The 20,899-nt window shown below is 41.6% G+C and overlaps 1 protein-coding gene across 1 annotated transcript; it reads right to left on the bottom strand.

Annotated features, from left to right (window-relative positions):
- Positions 1-1,852: 1,852 nt before the first annotated feature.
- Positions 1,853-16,740, bottom strand: gja5a (gap junction protein, alpha 5a). Its single transcript, XM_084724979.1, has 2 exons — positions 16,496-16,740; positions 1,853-3,391 (listed from the first exon to the last, which is right to left on the bottom strand). The coding sequence occupies exon 2, from the start codon at positions 3,305-3,307 to the stop codon at positions 2,162-2,164; it is 1,146 nt and encodes a 381-aa protein (XP_084581105.1). The 5' UTR covers positions 3,308-3,391; positions 16,496-16,740; the 3' UTR covers positions 1,853-2,161.
- Between the last annotated feature and the right edge of the window lie 4,159 nt (positions 16,741-20,899).

The raw sequence follows: 20,899 nt of genomic DNA, 5'->3' as shown, positions 1-20,899 counted from the left end.
AGCAATGTGCTGCTGTGTACCCTATTATTACAATATTTTCTCCACTTTACTCTGCTGTCAGACTGATTTTTCTGACAGCCAAATATTGCTCTGTCCAAGCCAACCAAATTTCATGGATGAAATTGGTAATCATACCTTACAGAACAGAGGAAATGCCGACATACTACTGCCTTGATCTGTTAGTATGTTAGCATTACTGTGTGACTTTGGTGAATCCAAACCGTCCTTTTAAAACACCACACAATAACACAAACAAACTAACACATCGAGCCAGTGTGTGAGGTAAAATTAGTGATTTCACCCAACCCAGTGGTAGTTTTGTGTCAGAAAAGGCTGTCTGACTGCAAAGTAGAGTGGAGAAAATATTCAAAATATAGTGTACACTTAAACTGATATTGATTTTTTTTAGGTGGGCCATTTTTTTAAGTGGCTAAAAGAACTGCTGACTCTGTCCGCAGTCAGTACATTGCTTAGGTACCGTGCTGGTACTCCTCTCTGCTTCTCCAAACTGGGGATGTGCCAATCTGCATAGGTAATAAACTGACTATTGATAAGTGCCTTATACAGTCCCACATTAAATTATGTGAACTCTCCTGTTAAAGGACCAGTGTGTAGGATTTAGTGGCATCCAAGAGTGAGTTTGCAGATCGCACCTTGTCTCTCCAAGCATGAAGGAGGCCACAAAACAAATACAAGAGGCTGCATTAAGAGCTACTGTAAAAACATGGCAGTTCAACAAGGGAGCTTCTGTGGAAGAGGACCCACGCCCTCTGTAGATATAAACAGCTCATTCTAAGGTATCAAAAGACAACAATTCTTATTTTCAGGTGATTATACACTAATGAAAACATATTTATGAATAATATATTCCATTTCTGCCATATTCTGCCAATAAAGCCCTGCAAATCTTACACACTGGACCTTCAACTCCTGTTTTCTCTCATGCATCTTTTATTTTTTGCAGCAGGAGAATGAAACTGTTGGTTTTAAAGTAACAGCCTAATCTACGATGAACTGAATACTTGAGATGTGTATTTTTTTTTTGCCTTCTAATGAAATGATTCCCTAAATCATCTCACACCAAGTACTGAGCATTGCATCATTCTTACTTCATAATCTCTTTATCGCTCTTAGTTTTTGGCTTTAACCGTTTAACTCAAACATAAGATGTGCAATAGTCAGGTATCACACCTGGTAACCCTGTTCTCATTCCAAAATTATTCTTCTTTTGCAGTTTGGTTGTCAGTTTTTTGAGCTCTGAGGCAGATTGGTTCATCTGCTGACGGAGCTCACACATGTCAAGTTTACACGGTCCACTCTCAGATCTCAGTGTCTCTTCCTAAAGTGAACATTTAGTCCGTCCTCTAGAGTCAAGTGTCAGGCTTTGATGCCAGTTTGCATAATCATCCTGTTCCCACATTCTGACCACGTCACTCAGATACATCACTCCTCGTTGTGTCTCTCTGAACTGATCTTTCTGTCTGTGGAAAGACTTGAAAAATAAAGGCACCTGAGCAATGGAGCAAGTGAAACAGTTGCACCCTCACAATCCGAGCAAATATGCTCAGCTATTTTTAAACAACTAGCTTTGATCAAAAATAGTTAATAATAATAAAATCAAACATGTTTAATATTATTGGAAGGCAAGGGTTGGCAACAATCTTTCCCAGAGTCCTTACAACTAAAACAGGGCAGCTAAAGAACAGAGGCTGATAGCAACTTGAGGCAACAAGTTTTCACAGAAATACAGTTGTTTTTGGATTATATTGATGCCGAATTGACAAGAAGACTGTCAACCTATGTTGGAGTTTGGCGTAATATTTTCCTCGGAGATCACAAAGAGAAATGCTAAAATGTATGTTTTGTCACAACTACAGAAACTAAATCTTGTCATACCTCCCCTTGGCTTATACCCCAACTTTTAACTATAAATAGTTGCCCATGTTTCTCCCTTAATAGGGGTTGGTCACGTTAGTCTGTGTGCTCCAGTATTTTTGGACCTATTTTCCAAGTCTTTCCTGTGGAAAGAGTATCCTGCCCTTCAGAGCACCAGACAGGCATGCAGTTGCTTGTCAGCTGAAGCGTGTTTAACCTCTTCCTTCATCTGATCTGTCTTTCTCCTCTCTTTGGCTCCAGCCTGGTCCTGTTTCTCTTTCTGAGTCTATACTGCCAGGTCATCTTGGCGAGCCCGGCTGCTGCTCCCGCTGGTCTTGCTTAGGCGGCGTTTGTCCTTCGTGTAGCTGGAGTGCAGCAGAGGTGACGGGGAGCAGCTGTTGGGCAGCTCGGTGGGCACTTGGTCATATCTCATCCTCAGGAAGTCTTCCTCGTCCTCCAGGTTGTCACAGCTGTGATGCCGCTCGGTGGCCAAGTTGACCGAGTTCTGCTGCAGTGCCATCCTGTTGTTGAAGGGATGGGAGGCCATAGAGGTCATGGCGTTCATGGAGCTCGGGGCTGCCAGGCACTGGCTGAAGTCAGGGGGTGGGGTGCAGGAGGCTGAGGGCCGAGGTGGGCTGTTGGGCTCCACGGCTGTGGACACGGACACAGTCACCGCCCTTTGGTTGTTTCTCTGTATCACCTTGTTACGGACACACCTCCTGATGCTCTTCCAGCCGAGGTGGTAGAGCTCCAACACGGAGAGCAGAAGAGACACGCCTGCCACCACCAGCATAAAGATGATGAAGACATTCTTCTCTGTTGGACGGGACATGTAGCAGTTGACGGGGTTGGGGCAAGGCCAGGCCTTGCACAGGTACAACGCCTTGAGGAAGACCCCGTAGATGAGGTACTGCACCACGATGAACGTCACCTCCATCACCGTGCGGATCATGATGCTCAGCATGTACGTCTGTAGCAGTGCTCCTTTCAGGCGAACCCGCCCAGTCCCTTCAGACGTCATGGCACTCTCCTTCTGCTGGAGGTACTCCTTCTCCCCTTCCAGGTCCCCTCCACCCTCCCCTCTCGCCTCCCTCTCCTCCTGCTCCTTCCTGCGCTGTTTCTCCTCCCTGCGCACTGTGTGCATGGCATGGCCCATGTATATGAGGGACGGCGTGGAGACAAAAACAATCTGTAGCACCCAGTAGCGGATGTGGGCGATGGGGAAGGCGCTGTCATAGCACACGTTGGTGCAACCGGGCTGCTGGGTGTCGCACAGGAAGTCGCTCTGCTCGTCGCCCCAGGAGGACTCAGCTGCTGTGCCCAGCACCAGGATGCGAAAGATGAAGAGGACGGTGAGCCACACCTTCCCAACTGAAGTGGAGTGTTCTTGGACCTCCTCCAGGAAGTTCCCCAGGAGACTCCAGTCCCCCATCACTGCTCACAGGCTGGACACACACCTGAGAGACAAAGACTGGAGAGGAAGCAGAGAGAGAGGGGTTCTAGGAGTGAAAAGTCACTGAGGCGGAGAATGGACAGAGCAGGGAGGGGGGGTGAAAAAGGGGAAAAGAGACAGTTAGTCAAACAGCTGTAGGTCCTCTATATTCCTGCAGATGAAATGACCTGGTGTGTATATGGCATCATATGCATAAAAATAGCCTCTCTGCCTGTGAATTGCTTGAGGACTGGACACTGGCAGTATGAGAACAACCATTTTCCCATGAGGGAGAGGGAGAGGCGGAGGGAGAGGAAGTTCAGGAGTCAAGTAAAAGTAAATAATGAGGTTGTTTTAAGAAAAATGATTAAATATTATGCTATGTTTGTTTACATTCCTCATGTGCAATTCCCCAATTATGCATGACAGACATCAACCACAGGCCACCACAGGGTAAGTCAAAGCTTTGTCCTTTTAATGCTGTGACCTGGACTGAGCTGCACACAGTCCACATCTCGCCTGTGGACCATGACCAGCAGACTTCACTCAGAATGACAGAACAACAGCAGCTTCGATGTCCCCTGTCCTCTGCGCAATAATAACTGCCTTCTACACCGCCGGTGCCATGTTACAGAAGCTTCTAACTCCCTATACTTTTCCATTGAAAAGACCTTTAAAAGACAAGTACCGTCACTCGTGAAAAGACAGGAGACAGAATAGATTCAGAAGTGAAAATTTTCTCACAAGCTACTTGAAGATGTTTATTGAACATACACATTTAGACCACATTTTGCCAGGAATAGAAGCACTGACATTTTTCACCCTTGAAATGTGAAAATAAAAGCCTATTGTCACTTTGAAACTTTGACTACATTGAAATTGTTGCTTTGCAGAATCTCCCAAACAATGTAAATAAATGGTGACCAGTTTTCAAACAGAAAAAACAACAGAATAAGAACATAAAATGCCTCCATACTGCTTGTCTGGTGTAATCCAAGTCTCCTAACATACCAGGTGAATAAAAAAAAAAATCTTATTTCCACCATGTTTTTAGCCCAAATCTTTGTTGTAGATCCAGAGCTTACAGTCACGCTCACATGCACATGCACACTGTTGGAACTGTGTGTGTGTGTGTGTGGTGTGGCAGTGTATAAATGGCATGTCAGGACTTTAGGAGACTTGGATTATGCCAGACAAGCAACATGGAGGAATTTTGCACATTTTTTCCAGTTATTCTTTACATTTGAAAACTTGTCACCATTCTTTTCCATTGTTTGGGAGATTCTGCAGCAGAGTTTTCCTGTGAAACAACCAGACCCTCAATTGACATGAGGGTGATTAGATAATGTTGAATTTTCATTTCTGGGTGAACTATCCCTTTAAGATAGAAGGTTTCTCTCATAAAGACCCTGGTTCCCAACATGGGTGTCCTGACCCCAACTAGTGGTCACTAAAGCTTCAAGTGGGGTCTTGACGCCTCCTTGATTTAAAGAAGAATTTGAATTTGTTATTTTTAAAGTTTAAATCATAAGTGGGTAAATAAACTAAATTATATGGGCACAGTAAAGACCTGAATACAAGCTATACTCAAAGGCAAAGCTTTCACTCTGCTAAACAGCCTTGTCCTGCATTAATAAAGCACACAGTTAAACCAAAGAGCTGCATAATAGAACCATGACCGAGCGTCAGGGGGAAGAAAACACTGAATTTGCCAAAAAAAGAAAAAAAGCATAATACAGACAGAAAATTGTACAAAATGAATTGTATAAAAAGTTCCTAAAAATATATAATATAATTTTACAAAGACTTTTATCAGTTGTTCTGTATTGTTATTGTTACGCATTGAATATAATATGAATATCCATAGAATATGTCACTTAGTCAGGGGTCATCAGTTTATTCAATGACAGAAAAGGGTTCCCTTAAGGAAAAATGTTGAGAACCACTGTTCTGCATGCTGAAATCTGAATTGATCTGAGAGTGTCAATCAAATATCTCCAGCCATTCCCTGCGTGTGAGTGCTTTCACCTCTTGACTCCAGCATTAGTGAGAGTTTGGGTAAGACCCAAACATGGCAGTGACAGGCTGGCAAGTCTCAGCCGAGAATGACCCTATAAGGCAAGTTCAACAGACAGCTTTAAGGGTGCAATAAATGACCCCTCCGTCACTGAGGGGTTAAGAAAACCCATCAAACTCCATCGACGGGTGACCTCTGACATCTATATATGCCAGCTTTTACTATGCAATTAGAGATCAAAGACAGATGAGTTATCACAAAAGAAAGTAGGGCTGAAAGTAACAGTTTGACAGGTTTTTCCAACACGTCACACATCTGAAGTTACTGCCTTAGTTGGCGAGGTTTTTCAGAAAACATATACATTCCTTAAAAGCTGTGTGTTAAGACAAACTGTTACTTTAATGGTGTGCCAGAGAGGATATACAGTATAATCACTACAATCACAGAGAGTGAAAAAAGCCAAAAAGGGAAGTAATATTCTGTCTTACCACCCCTCATCTCCCTCATAATGCAGTCCATGAGCAGTTGCTTCCATAATAAGTTACTCCCATTGTGTAGTCCACTGTCCAATTGCTTGGCTGACACTGAAACTGGTTATGTGTGTGAGAGAGATGGTCTAAATGACCATGACCATCTGTCTGTCTCTCCCCCTCCCTCGGTTTCTCTATGAAGTATATATATGGCAATAAGATGGAAAATCAGAGCGTTGTGCTCTTTATCTGTAAAACAGGGGAGAGGCGGGAAACAAAACACCACCATGACAACATGTGGGAGAGGAAATGTTTAAAACGCCATCCATGCTTAAGGCTGATACGCCAATGCATACCAAAGGAAACTTAGTGGTCTGACACTTGTTTTCCAGCATGCACCTAATACCCCCACTAACGTCAAACTGGTCACAGTTAAAGACCAGCTGGATCATCAGTTAATGAAGCAGGTCCTGGCTCAGCGCCCTCCTTGGATAAAGCTGATGATCTTTACTGGAAGTAAATCACAAACAGGCAGAGGGTTGGAGGAGGAAGAGAGTGAGAGTCCAGCCAGGACAATAGCAAGAGGTACACATTACAACAGCCATGTTCTTATCAGCTAATGCTAACAACAGGCTTTCCTCACCTGTGCAGACCCTGGTAATAATACATCTCCCACTGGACTGTAATCAGTATTGCACATCAAGTATAAAATAGTCAGAAAAATTAAAGTTATTTAGATAGGAGACGACAAAACTCATTCTGTTGAACAATTTCTTCATTTTCCAGCCGTACCTTGAGTGGTAAGGCATGAAAATGAAGCAGTTGTGGCTTAGTGGGTTGTCCACCAATCGGAAGATCAGCGGTTTGATTCCCGACTGCCTTGTGTCCGCATATCGAAGTATCCTTAGGCAAGATGGTGAACCCCAAATTACTTCTGAAGGCATAGCCCTTGGTGTGTGAATGTGAGTCAATAAGTTAGTTCTAAGGGGGCAGAAGAACCTTGTATGGCAGCCTTTGTCATTAGTGTGTCAATGGGTGAATGTAACATTTAGTGTGACGCCCTTTTGAGCGGTTGGAAGGCTAGAAAAGCGCTATATAAGTTTACCAAAATGTTAAAGGAGTTGAAGGTTTACTGATCTGTCACTGGTATGGTTCAATTATATTTAGATCCTTTAGCGATATGGCTAACTTAAAAAAAATCAGTTTACAGGTAAAAGTCCCCAAAATTGTTTAAATATGTACTATTGTATTGTATACATGTTTATTGTATTATTGTATTACAGTATTCATCTGATGCATTACAAGTAGAGCAAACGATTCTAGAGAAAGATAGTTGATTGCTGAGTCTAATTCCCAGGTCACTTTAAACCACCAAACCAAACAACCTGGGAATAAGACGACAAATCTTTTCCCAGAATTGCCTACCTTCAGCATGCAATTTACTGTATTTTAGTGTTGTTGCTTCATATTGCTTGGCTTAATCTATAAACTAAGAGTCTGTAGCCATGTTAGCGGCTCTGTGTGATGTAATGGTAAAGGTCAGCTTTATTGTGACATGTAGAATTATACAGTGAAATTCAGTCCAACCCATCCTAGTATTAAGAAATTAATACTGTACCCCTGACCAGTGTCTTAGTTCAGGGGGACTGACTGGAGGACTGACTGAGCGTACATGTTTTTGACGGTTGAGGGAAACCAGAGCACCTGAAGGAAACTCACACAAGCAGGAGGAGAACATGGAAACTCCACACAGGAAGGCCTTGTCCGAACCAGGATTTAAACCCAGCACCTTCTAGCTGGGAGGGCAAAGAGGTGGCAGTGGCAGTGGAGGCTTTCTTTTCCTAGACAAAGTGGAATTCAGATCAGCTGGGAAGAGGCTGCAGTCCTGCGTCTTCCTGTTCTCAGAGGAAGCAATCTCAAACAATATGATTTCCGAAGAACAAAAGGCACAAGGTATTAAAAAGAGTGGGAGGCAGGGGGGGCAGAGAGGTTAAATTATTCCAGTGTACTTCTGTGCTGTTGGTTGTCTATCATACCTGAGCTCCTGTTGGCTCTCTGGAAGCCTGGCAATAACTATGAATTTACTGTCACACGTTGTGCCCTTTGCTGAGCGGTCTGGTTTGCCTGTAAACCATCATGGCTGTCATATTTGTTTATAATCTCTGTGGCAGAGTGAGGGAGAAGTAATGGACAATCTGGTTAGAAGGTATTCAGAACGGCGATCTGTGCAAATGGGGTATTATGCACCTCTGAGTTATTTCTCTATGACGTTGATAAAAGTGTCAGAGGTGATCTTTGAGGACAGTATGTGTCCTTTACAGAGGAAGAGTGTTCGTGAGCTAAAAGAGTTCCAAAGGAAAAAAAAGGATAGGTGTTAGAGACATATTATGATAAACTAAGCCAGAAAATAGACTGTATGAACTGTAGCCAAAAACTAGTCATTTCACCACTTCAGTGTTAAACTTCCAGTCAGATGTGCGTGCACCGACACTGAGTTGGTCTGGATGGCAGCCAGGCAGCGTCAGAGCGAAATAGCAGCAACTAAACTGCTGCTGTGACTCGCCACAGAGCAACAGGAATAAATGCTGCGTGTTTTCTCTGCCCTGCAACACAACAATAAATCCTCCGGGCTGTTGTTCCAGCCTCATTGTTGCCTTAGAGGGCAGTGACTCTGGTTCAAGAATCAGCCAAGGCTGAGGCAGCACCTCAGGCTGGAGAACCCCCTGGATGGAAGTTTTATAGGATCATCAAGCCATGTTTTTATTGCTGGCACAGACGGTGGTTTCAGATTTATGTCCCTCACAGAATCACTGAGTGTAATTTTTGTCATTTTATTTATAAGGCTGGAGGAGATTATGCAATGGGCTGTGTACATGCGTGTGTGTGCATGAACCTCCTACTGTCTTGTTTCAGCAATCTTATTAGTTTATTGCAGACACACTGTGAAACATGGATTCAATAAATTTGGGTACAACATCAAGTTTGATGTATGTGGACTGTACAATAATCATACCCTCTGAATCGTAAACCATGGCACAAGCCAATAAAGAAAACTTCATTATTCATCCTTCATCTTCATCTGTACTGATACAGTGCTAAACAATGAAACTAAGCGAGAATCGAGCCAATGTGATAGTGGTATTTATGTGTATGGACAAAAAATCCACAGAAGAGGAGGAGAAAAATGTTGACCTGGCGAGGGAAAAGATGCCAACTTGCAATGACAATTTTGCAAAGACAACCTCTGAGAAAACGCTTAAATACCATACACAAACATATTTTTATGCATTCCTATTGGTTGGTCAGTAAACAGGTTGTAGCAGCAGTCACTCCCAGGCTGTCTTTGGTTACGAGACCATAGCGACCATCTTTGAACCTCTCTCACATTGCAACGTAGGACCAACATTTTGGAGCCATGACCAAAGATATCATGATACTTCTTTCACCACTGGTCATCTTTCATGTGGGGCAACTCAAAGTTGCACCTGGCTTTAAGTGGCTGGTAAGAGCTGCAAGTCATCAACAACTGCCAGGCTAAAAACAAGGCTTACCAACTAGCTGTGATGGGGTGTAAATACTGCCATTTTATTAAATTACAAAATAAATGTAACTGTAATCCTGTAATCCAAAAAATATGTAATTCAGTCAGTGCTGGACAATATGGCTTATAAAATATGCACTGATATGGGTGAGACAAAATCAAATATCACAATATTTTTGACCAAATACGTCCATGTTAATATTGTGACAGTATTGCAGGGATGACTATTGGTGCTTTCCCAAAATATTAACACAACGACAAATGTGGATAAAATGAGTCAGTGGGTTAGGGGTTAGTCTGTGATGCAGCCTTTGAAACCAGGAAAAAACAACATGTATGCCATAAAAAGATATAAAAAATACCCCAAATCTACAATAATATCTAGTCTGAATATTCTCTTCTGGGTACACTCTTCTAGTTGTGTCATAACACAGGAGCAGAGACAGACACCATCTCTCTGTTGTGGTCTTTAGTTTTTAACTCTTTGATTTTCAGAGATCTCTCTGCCAGCCTTGTCCCTTGATCTCCCATTACTAACTGGCTCCCCTCAGGCCGCAGTGTGTGTATCCACCGGCCAAGAACAACAGGGGGCAGGGTTGATTTAAACATTCCTCCGGTGATCTGCACCTTTCAGCACTAAGCCATGTTTGACAGACCCCGGATCCTCATAGAGAACAAGGATACACTGCCTCCTGAATGGCGTCCTTATAAACACACAGGCAATTAGATGGTGGGGTATACATTTTCTTGGCCTGCTTCCCTCTAATGGGGCATGTTTAGGCTAACATCAACGCAAGAAAAAGTATTTACACAGTGTTGTGCATTAAGTACAGTTGTGTTACCGTGTGTGTCTGAGAGGATTTGCTGGAAATGAAGTCAATTTTTCAGCCAGGATCTCAACTCGCTGGCTTAACAACCACACTACCTGACAAAGTCATTTATCGTTTTCATTAGAAAGTAAAACACAGTCAGAAATCTCTTTTTTCCCCTAGAAAAATGTCACAGTATTTGACATATCCTAGAGGGACAAATTAGGCCACACATGCTCACGCTGGAGCAGCCCGAAGTCTGATTCTAAAAATATTGCAGAGAGCCAAATTTGGCCGGCTGGTCTATGACATCTTTTCAACTACATGGCCCCAATATTTGTTCTACATCAGAAAAATGTCAAATGTTTGGACTATAAAGCTGCGTTATCTCTGCATAGATCAACTGTGAAAGGATTACAATAACAATATATGTATAATCTCAAGAAATGTGTTACCTGATACATTTTTAAATTATCTGTGTTGAAGTGCTTTTGTTAACTAGTGCCAGTGTTGCAACCTGAACCCCCTCAGAGCCAGGAGTTTGATCAGTGCTAATGTTCTGGTAGTGTTTTTTTTTTTTTTTTTTTTTGAAGTAAAAACCCCCATTCAAGTTTTACTGCAGCTCTGCTGATATTTCAGGAAAGGTCTCAGTATTTATTTTAATAAACTAAAAAAAAAACCCAAAAACCTGGATTGCCTTTTTGTCGACAAAGACTAATAATCACCTCATGATATTTATCTATAACACCAACAGTTAAAGCTAGCAAACTGCCATGTCTCTCCTCTCATTTAAATCTAAAAATCCTCAAGTAAAAAGAAAAGGAAAATGTACTTAAAGTATTGAAAAGTGTTATAATAATTACATTAGATTATTATTACTCATGCACTAATGTACAAGCAGGATTTTACTGTTGCAGTTGCTTGAGGTGAAGCTAATTTCAAACTATTTTGTACAGGACTGCAACTAATGATTATTTATTACTTATTATGGATATCTGCAATTTTTTGGTCCATTAATGATGATAATGTTGAGTTTGTAAAAATTCTGAAAAAAGTGTGAAATGCCGAAAAATGCAATAATCAAAATTAATCAATTGGCCAATTGTTACTTTTATAAATTGTTGGGTAGTTTAATTTAAAAGAAAACATGATATTTTCTAAGCTGTAAGTATGTTTTGTGTGCAAAAATCTTTATTTGTAAAGTAACTAATAACTAAAGCTGTCAAACAAATGAAGTGGAGAAAAAAGTGCAGTACTTCCCTCTGAAATGTAGTGGAGTAGAAATAGAAAGTAACATAAAAACAGAACCTTCAAGTACATTGACTTTGTAAAGTACTTGAGTAAATATACTTAGTTACATTCCACCGCTGCTTAACCTAGATATTCTATCTCCTTTTAAAAAGTAAAAGAGTCTCCCTGATTGAGTAAGGGAGATAAACTCCACATTAAAGCTCATTAAATGACCCCAAACGAAAAGCCTCGGCTGGGAGCTCTATAACCAAAATATCTTGCAGGGTTGTGACAGTTCAGCAACGATTCAGTGGAACAGCCACAGCGCAGCATGAGGAAAATGTCAGAGCAACATCACAACTTGCTCTGCGCTAACACAGGTTTAGACGCAGGTTTCATCAGCCCCATTGACACCAACAACAGACCTGTGTACGTGATGCCAAACACACCCAGGCTGCAGATTCTGCAACGTTATTTTCCTGTGAAACTCCAGCAGTGTTTTGCAGACCAACAAAATAAACCCGACCCTCAGTCAGTATGCGGGTGAGTAGATAATGACTGAATTTTCATTTTTGGGTGAACCAATGATTACCAGGCTGGCCAACCCATACACCCTCACTCTTTGGGTGGATGATCTTTCTGCAGCTGTCATAGAGTTGGGCGACTGGACAAATATATTGATAATTGGATGAGTTCTTAATGGCACTTTTTGTTGTCATGTTACTTTTTTTAATGTTTATTCTTCAACACAGCAACATGGCATTTTAGCTCTTTTAGAAGGAGCGGATCTTTATAATGGTTAAATTAAGCAATATGTTAATGTCTGGTAGGCAGTCACTGAACTCAAACTCCAGAGTGTGTATTTTTAGAGCAGTAGGCTTTTGTTTTCAGGATGACAGGCTGAACCTTACATTGACAGACAATTGACAGTTATAAAAAGTCGATCAACTTACAGTGGAGGACTTGTCGTTGCTTATTACTGTCAAATTACAATGTTGCGCTGGTTATGGGCTCCTGTAGGGCTCCTGCAGCCTGCCTGAGCTTCGTCGAGTCTGAGGAGGAGGGGGCAGGGGTAAACAAATCACTTCAACCACAGATTTCAATCTATTTAACCCTAAAATGGGCCATCACATGTAAATATTTTGGAAATTAATTTATTGCTGGTTTTTGTGAGGCTAAAGTGACAATTTCATGCTTGTTTGTTTTTTAAAATATGACCTCTAGCTTCAGATTTACACTCTATATTTCTTAATGCACAATGTGTATAAAGCTAACATTATTACACAATTAAGAGTACAATAAAGAGTAATAAATATTTCACCTTCATATTATTGATTACCTGTAGAATATCAGCCTCAAAACATAAGTAGCCTATATGTGAGTGATTATACCTGTTTTATAACCTTATCTGGGCAATGTATCTTCCAGTATATGACCTTCAATGCCTGATTATCAAATGAAATTATGAGAATATTAAATAATATTGTCATAAAGTCACATTAATTGAGTACTTGACCCATCCCCCTTCAGTATTTTTCATGATATAAAGTTAAATATTCCAAGTTGACTTGAAAGCCGAAACCTTCACTGTAGATCCTGTAGATCCTGAACAGCATGCTGGGGCTTTAGGAGACTTGGGTTACGCCAAACGAGCAGTATGGACGCATCAGGGTGAGTAGACAATGCCTAAATTTTCATTTTTGGGTGAGCTATCCCTTTAAGTGCTAATATGCTGTCTATGGTTCCAACTATTTGGGAGGCTGCGCTTATTTTTGGACATGTAATTGTTGCATATTGCTCCTTTAAACTTGGATTTTAACACGTGTGCAGGGTCAATCCCAGTATGCATTGCAACAGCTGTTTAGCTGCAGGATGGCTGCATGGTGGCGTGCCTATCACTCCCAGGAGTGCCGGGATTATGATCAAGGATGAGCATGTTTAAGTTTAGTGGTACTGGCTCGTCGGAGGGGTGAGTTAAGGATAGTGTGACCTACAGAGTGGATCTGATGCGAGATGTGAGGGGCAGAATATTTCCTACTCATGTGAGTCACCTGTTGCCACCAGTTACAGGCCAGCATGGATCCCGGCTGCCATATATCAGTCACACCAGCAGAAGCCAGCGGGCCGATGTGCTGCCTGCTACCTTACATGGCTGTCTGGCTCTTCATCTGCCCACTACTATACACAGACCCACAGTCCTGTTATGATCTATTGTTTAGCTGCATATGGCATTACACTGGAACCCTCAGGCCAGACAGCTGCAAGGTGTTTCGGGGAGGAAAATTCTGACTAACACGCTCCTCCCGATTGAGATTCCTGGATAGCTGTTATTTCTGGAGGGATGACGGAGTGGATGTTTGGCTTGTTTATTTTCGTTTTTATTTTGAAGACTATCTTCACAGTCTGTAATGTAAATCCATCCTTGAATTTACACAAATCTCAGCTTGTTATGTTCCACTGAAAGTCTTATGACTGCTGAGAGTTGGGATTAATGTCTCAGTGCAGGTTGTTTTTCTGTACAGATTTGTCCGCAGCTTCAAACAGAGAAGCACTGACACACACTTGATGGTAGTTTGAGAGTGTAACAGATTTGTTGTGGGTACTCATTTAAAGCAACTAAAAGGAGCTCTCATATTTTGTTGATTTTGGAGGCTCCTGTGGACAAAAGTGTTTCCACTGTAATAATCATAAAATATAACATCAAAAATACAGTTATCTAAATGAAAATCTACTCCTGCTTCTTTTAACTGGCTGATATACTACCCACTGTAACTGTGTCTGGGAAATGTAAACACTTGTTTCATCTGAGAATCTGACCTGATGGCAACCATTCATAATAACCCATATAATAAATGAATAGCCAGTCTTCTTGCAGGTGGTCTTGTTAACTTATGTGGGTCCTGTAGAGGCATCAGTAATAAACCAGTTAAAAAGTCCTTTAAGTAGCTTTAAGTGATGACAGATTATTAAGCTTTTTAAAATATAGTCTACAGCACTATAAAAATAAACTATAATTTAATCATTTGTTCAGTACATTCATTCAACTCATCATTTCGAGTCAAAAGACTTCAAGAACTCATGTTTACCGAACATAAATTCTAGAAATTTTAAGGTTAGAGTTAAGGCTTGAATGACTAAAACTTTAAGTTAATGAGAAAATATTTTCCTGCATGATTTTTGCCTATCTAGTCATATATCTGTTCCATGAAAAAGTACAGATGGTAACTAAGTACATGTAATCAAGCGCTGTACGTAAAGCAAATATAAGTAGTACTATATATGATTTTGGAGGCAGCTACAGACAAAAGGGGCCGTGTTTCCACTGCCAGTGCCAGTGTTTCCACTGCCAATATGAATGATGCATTGTTAGCCATGCACTGTAAATAAAATCACCCAGTAGTATAAAATAGTCTGCTACAAAATTAAAATGCTTCTTTTGTATTAATGCATAGTGTATCATAATCCAGTGATATAATATACACAATAATGAACATGCACTGCTACTCACACTCACATATTCTACACAAACCCCGAGCGTGAGAGGTATTTGATGCCCTCAAAGAGGATTTTTTAACAGAATATTTTCAAAGACCCCAAAGTGCCATTAGTGGGAGTAATAATACTTATTAGACGGTCAAGAAATACTTCTTAAATATATTACTCACAGCTGTCTTGAAGTGTAACATTACAAACAGTTAGATGGCTAAATCTTTTTCTGTTCCATCTTATCTGATGGAACAAATTACATCCTCCTTAAGGCTCTGAAAAGCACGATCCAAGGCTTTATTACCTGCATACCAAACACTTCTCCTATCATATTTAAGGACATATTGTCTCTCCTAGTGCTTCTGGGCTTTTACAGAAGTACCATTTTGATTACAAGGCATTTTAATACTGTAATGGAGTATATTTACACTGTGATACTTTTACTTAAGCACATAGTCAGTCCTTTTTGTCTGTTTTCTCATATTTGTTAAGGTATTTTTGAAAGCACATTTCATCATTGCAGACTGATGAACGGCTTTATGAATTGCTGCCTTTGTCAGAGCCAAATAAAAAACTAGTTAAGCACACCTCATCAAAAAATAAAAGCATCTCCAGTATGAAACATTAACAACTGCCCTACGTCATATATATTTTCAGTCATTTCTGTGTAAAGACAAGAAAATGTGGGGGATATTTGCAATAGCATTAAATCAGAATTTCAACCTTTTGCCCCCGAGACACCAAAGAGATAATAAATCCCCTTAAAGTCTTCATACAGTATGTGCACATTGCTGGTGGCTCTGTGTTTTAAGGTCTCCAGTGCTGCTCTTTGTTTGAATAAATTTGTCTCCTCTGAGAGTTATGAGCAGAGAAGAGGGACAGGGAGAGGAGATGAAGGGAGAGAGTGGGGTGACAACATGTACCTGGGACAGGGACTCTTAACGCACACCAGGCCTGCCTGCATCGCTGCCAGCTCGACAAGATATCATCTCTTTCTCATCTCTAAGCCTGAGTCTACTGTAGTTTTTGGATGCTCACAGGATGCTCACAGTATTTACCCAAATACCTGCATCCTTCTGAATAACAGTTCTCTGAACACTTTGGGCCATATTTTATTTTACAGTACTGTATTAAAGGGTAATTTAGGGACACATTATAATAGAACTGTCCTGTAAACCAGAGTTTCCCAAACAGTTTTTTCTGGGGACCCACTTTTAAAAACCCAAAACAACCCAAATAAAACCTGTGGATCACGACTGCTATATAAAAAAAAAAAAGTTAAATCACATATCTGCTATTTCGTCATTAAAAAAACAATTTTTGAACCAGATCTACCAAGTAAAGGACAACATTACAGAGATGAAATGTAATGTTTTGTCTATGTTTGACTGCAGACTTATTATATTGTAGGCAAATAATGTGATTTGATAAAAAAAAAAAATAAAATAGGCATGATTCGTGATTACTTTTCTGATTATATGGGACAAGCCAAAGAAAATGTGTCTTAAGTAGCTAATATGTGATTTTACTTTAGTTTACAGTACAGTTCTGTTGCAATGTGCCCCCTCTAAGGTTTAAAAAAGGTCTAATTAAGGGTCTAATGTCTAATAAACATTATTTCTAATTTTGGCTTACCTGATTTTTTTCTGCTGTAGTATAGTTGTCTGACTCTGGAAGCCTGTTTCTGATCAAGTAGAGGCTCTTTATCTGTCCTCTGGTGAGACAAGCCTTCCTTTAACTCAGTGGACGAATGGCAGGTGATGATGCAGGTGATGGTGGAACTACCTTCTTCTTCTTCTTCTTCTTCTTCTTCTTCTTGTGATCATCAGCAGGAGCTCTCGAGGACAGCGTCTGAGCTTTGTGCCGTCCCAACACCAAACTGTTAGTCCACATAGGGGGCATGAGGAGAAAAGCAAGGGCATCACGAGAGAGTGTCTCCCCCCGTGGCCCTCCCTCCTGTCTCTCCTCCTCCATCTCCTCCTCTTCCCCCCCAACCGCACTCCCCCTTTCTTCTTACATCCCTGGTGCTCTATTTTTTGCTGGGAAGCATTCTTCGGCAACAGGAGGGGAAGTGGAATTGTTTTGTGGGATCAATGGCAATTCCGCTCCAAGTCAACTTCCACAGTGCTCTTGTTTACTGTGTGGTCCTTTAGGTTTACAGCTCTGTTGTCTGTACCGTGTTCAGTTCCAGACACGGTGAAATTCCTGCAGTGCAACATTAAAAAGTTTGCAAAATATCGTAGTCTTTCTGTGTTTACTCGTGAAGTTCAAGCAAAGACAAACTGATGAATTAATTGAATATAAATCTATTAAAAATGTGATTTTAGCGTTATTTCGGTGCTGGATTTCGAGAAGCAAAAAATTAACCAGTGGACACAAAATATAATAAAGTCAGGTCTTACCTTAAAGGCTTTGGTGGGAATACTGAATCTTCTGTACATGTCTCTGGCCTCACTCTTCCTCTCAAAGTGTGTGCTTGTCTGAAAACCACTTGCTGAACTTTGAGAATCACAGACTAAACTCAAAGAGCTCATCCTCCTCCTCTTTCCTTCCTTCCTGCTCTTTTTCTTGTTTGCTGTACGAGGTTTGAGTTACAGTATAGTCTCTCTGCTCTGCAGCCTGCCTGCAGATATGTTGCATTATATAATGAGAATCTTTTAGGTTTGATTCCTCCTTGCTGGAGGGCAAACATGCATTCAAATGGCTGTAATTGTGAGGCGAGGGCACACAGTTCATATAAGCACTCACATGTCCTTTCACTAACAGATATGACTTTAATTCCACATTTGCATGATTATTTGACTTACATTACGCTTGTCATGTCTTTATGGTTTGTCAAATTCACTCTTTCTTCTTATGAATATGCTTATAGACATTCTTGCAGAGACTTAGATAAGACAAACAACGCCACTCTTATGTTTGTCCAGTGAATGTGATTCACTGTCTGATCCAACAGCAATTTAGGTTAGCTCATAGCTAAAAGCTAAGGCCAAGCTGGACTTAATGAAATCTCATGTGGTCAGAGACTGGGAGAACTTTGTCACTTGGTTTGGCGCTTGTAAAAAGTGCCCAAAAGTATTAGCTTGTCCTCTAGCTAGGCTTTTCCTTGCTATGGAAACACAGGCAGCAAGGTGCTTTTCCAAGAACACTGTGATGGTGTTTGTGTTTGAAATCACAATTGGGTCACGTGTCTGAATTTGACTTGGAGATAATGGAGATAATGGGACGTTCCTGGTACTGAGCTTTGAGGATGTGGGTGGGTGCGGGTTTGTAAAACTGGACGTGTGCATAACTCTAGTCTGGCACATAACCCTGTAAAACCACAACATTATTCTTACACTGCTTTCTTTGTATGAATTAAACAATGTTCAAGTGCCATCCAGTGTGCATGGTAATCATACCTCTTGCCTGTCTGTAGTAGAAGAGGCGTGACTATATTATAGAACCACAAAGTCCACACAGGCATGAGGTTAAGATGGATGGACGGATCAATACAACATCAGACCTCAACATGCGTGCTAGTTTTCTAGTTCCCAGCAACATTATGCAAGAATTGTTTGTGTGTGTGTGTGTGTGTGTGTGTGCATGTGTGTCAGTGATTTGGCACCTTTCTTAGTGCAGTTCACTTGTGGACGTGTTCTGCCATCTAGCAGCGCCATCATTATTGCAGTAGTATGTTGTAGTGTCACTCCCAGTGTCTGCTGGCCACCCAAGGAAAAGCAAAATGCTGACAAAATATTTCATGGTTTCAGTTAAAATGATCACTCTCACAAGATCTCGGGTTCCCTTCTAGATGCTGCTGCCTGCTGACAGTGACAGCATGCAGCTGTCATTAACTGCACAGGTTCTTCCCTACTTCCTAGACATCATTGTCAAAGATAACATTTCTTACTTCATCATTTTATCCTCTTAGATCACTGCAAGTGATCGGATGCTAAGAATCGTATGTCATTCTGGAGAGCATGTGCCGAGGATACTTTGAAGGCCCATTGGGATTTGGGACTCCTTTGGATGCAGCAAGACAAACTGCTTCACCCAGTTTCCAGTATTTGTACAAAGCGAACCAGCTTCTGGCGGTAGTTACACACGTGAGATTGGCCTCTTTCTTCTTATTTACCTCCCAGCAAGAAAGTGAATAAGTTTATTATCCAAAATGTCAAACTATTTTGTTAGCCTCATTTTCCACTCTTCATTTAAGTCATGACTGAATCAGTGATCTGAATGCTGAAATTCTCCTCTCCAACAACTGCGCCTTTCACCAGAAAATGTTTTTGCATGTATAAATAGCAGGAGAAACAAAGTCATTAGGATCTCATGACAAACCCTGTCTGGTAAGCAGATGTGACCCAGCAACCTCATATCTGGTCCACCAAATTTGGTTTTGGTTATCTGTTGTACTGTTCTTTCAGTCAGGTTGCTACCTCAACTTAGAGACTTAAACACCTTTTTTCCTTTAGTCTTTCCCCACCATTGACGAGATATTCCATCAATTGCTGTTCTCACTGCCAGGCAGTAGGGGGCACTGCGACAGATCTGAAACTCGAAGAAGAGAGTTCAGCAGCAGCAGAAGACGATGATGTTAGGTAGTATGAAAATATTGGCGTTCAGCTGCAGATCCGCGGGACAGAGAGAACCACGACACGGGCATGGAGTGAGGCTACTCGTGCTGCAGTACCCGGACCATGACAGCAGCCGGGACACAGCGAGGCTGCTCACGCCGCAGCCCCTGGGACTCACGCTGCAGCCGGGCCAGAGAGCACCCCAAACCCCAGGCCTCTTAGACAAAGCGTTTCAGCCGGAGAGTGGGGGACACAAATAGGTAAGGTTCGCCACACTGGTGACAGTGCTTTCACACATGTAATATGAAGCAACCAACCAACATTCAAGTGCTTATGAAAAAGAATGTGCAAGAACCAAACTTTTTTTGTGTATCTGAAACTATCAGATCTGTTCTTTCTTTTGATATATCTCATGTTAACATATTCATATAACTGAATATTCTGTGGTTGTTGAAAATTCTGGGAAATTTGTAAAAAATGCTGGTGGTGGCTGGCAAGTTTAAAAAAAAAAAAAAACGCTGGCAGGAGAGAGTTAAACATCCTCAAAAGGTTGCTGGTCCTTAGGGAGAATCGCCTGTGATTTCCGAGTTTCCTTAAACAAAAAGCCCATGGAGCACCTAACATCGCTTCAGGCCCCAGTCTGTTCAACCCCACTGTTCAATGGAGCGGCTGAAGGGATGGAAAAGCTGTTGCTAATTCCTAATTACTCAGCCTTCCTCAGTTTAAAGTCCACTCTGACGTTTCCATTGTGCTGCTCATCAGGATGGATTTAGAAGTGGAACAGCATTCACATGAAGCATGAAGTGATTTGTAACAAAGAAGTGATGTTCCACGACTTCACTTAATCTCGTCACTTACAGCTCCTCTGCAGTGCCAGGATGGGGTCTGAATGTGAGTGTGCTACACAGAGATCAAGAGCAAGAGGCCCGCATGTGTTTATGTGTGGACGTCGTATGTGTACTTGAGTGTTTGATGGAAAAAGCTCACACTGCCAGGATGCATTAATGTAACCCACCCCACCCGCCCACCAGCCTGACCCCAGCACCGCTATTCTGCTCATGACACAAACCCATTTCAGCCCTGCCTCACCCGCGTCCGAGGGAAGCCAGGCTTGATGGACACGTGCTCCTGAACAACCTCATATACACCCTCCAACTGCCTGGCCGCCTGCACTGGAGACGGTCAGAGAATATGACAATAAAATGCAGCATCAAACTCCAGAGCGGGAAAGGCTGAGAATAGCAAATCAGGCGAACACACACACACACATGCACAAACTGTTACAGACTGGTATATGTCAGCACAAACTATGTCTATAAATCACTGACAGGAGTGATTCAAAGCACTGGCATGTTGTTGTGGCAGACTTCCTGCCAATCAGACTCATTTACCGTACTTTGCATTGACAGGTGACAAGCGACCATGTGAAACATCCTGCTGCTGCATTTGAGAAATTTCCATTCTCAGTTTTGCTTCATGC

Source organism: Lutjanus erythropterus, chromosome 8 (genome assembly GCF_056507025.1).
Source record: "Lutjanus erythropterus isolate fLutEry1 chromosome 8, fLutEry1.hap2, whole genome shotgun sequence".
In the NCBI taxonomy this organism is placed as follows: Eukaryota; Metazoa; Chordata; class Actinopteri; order Lutjaniformes; family Lutjanidae; genus Lutjanus; species Lutjanus erythropterus.
Note: the sequence above shows the minus strand (reverse complement) of the source record. Positions and strands in the feature narration are given on the sequence as shown.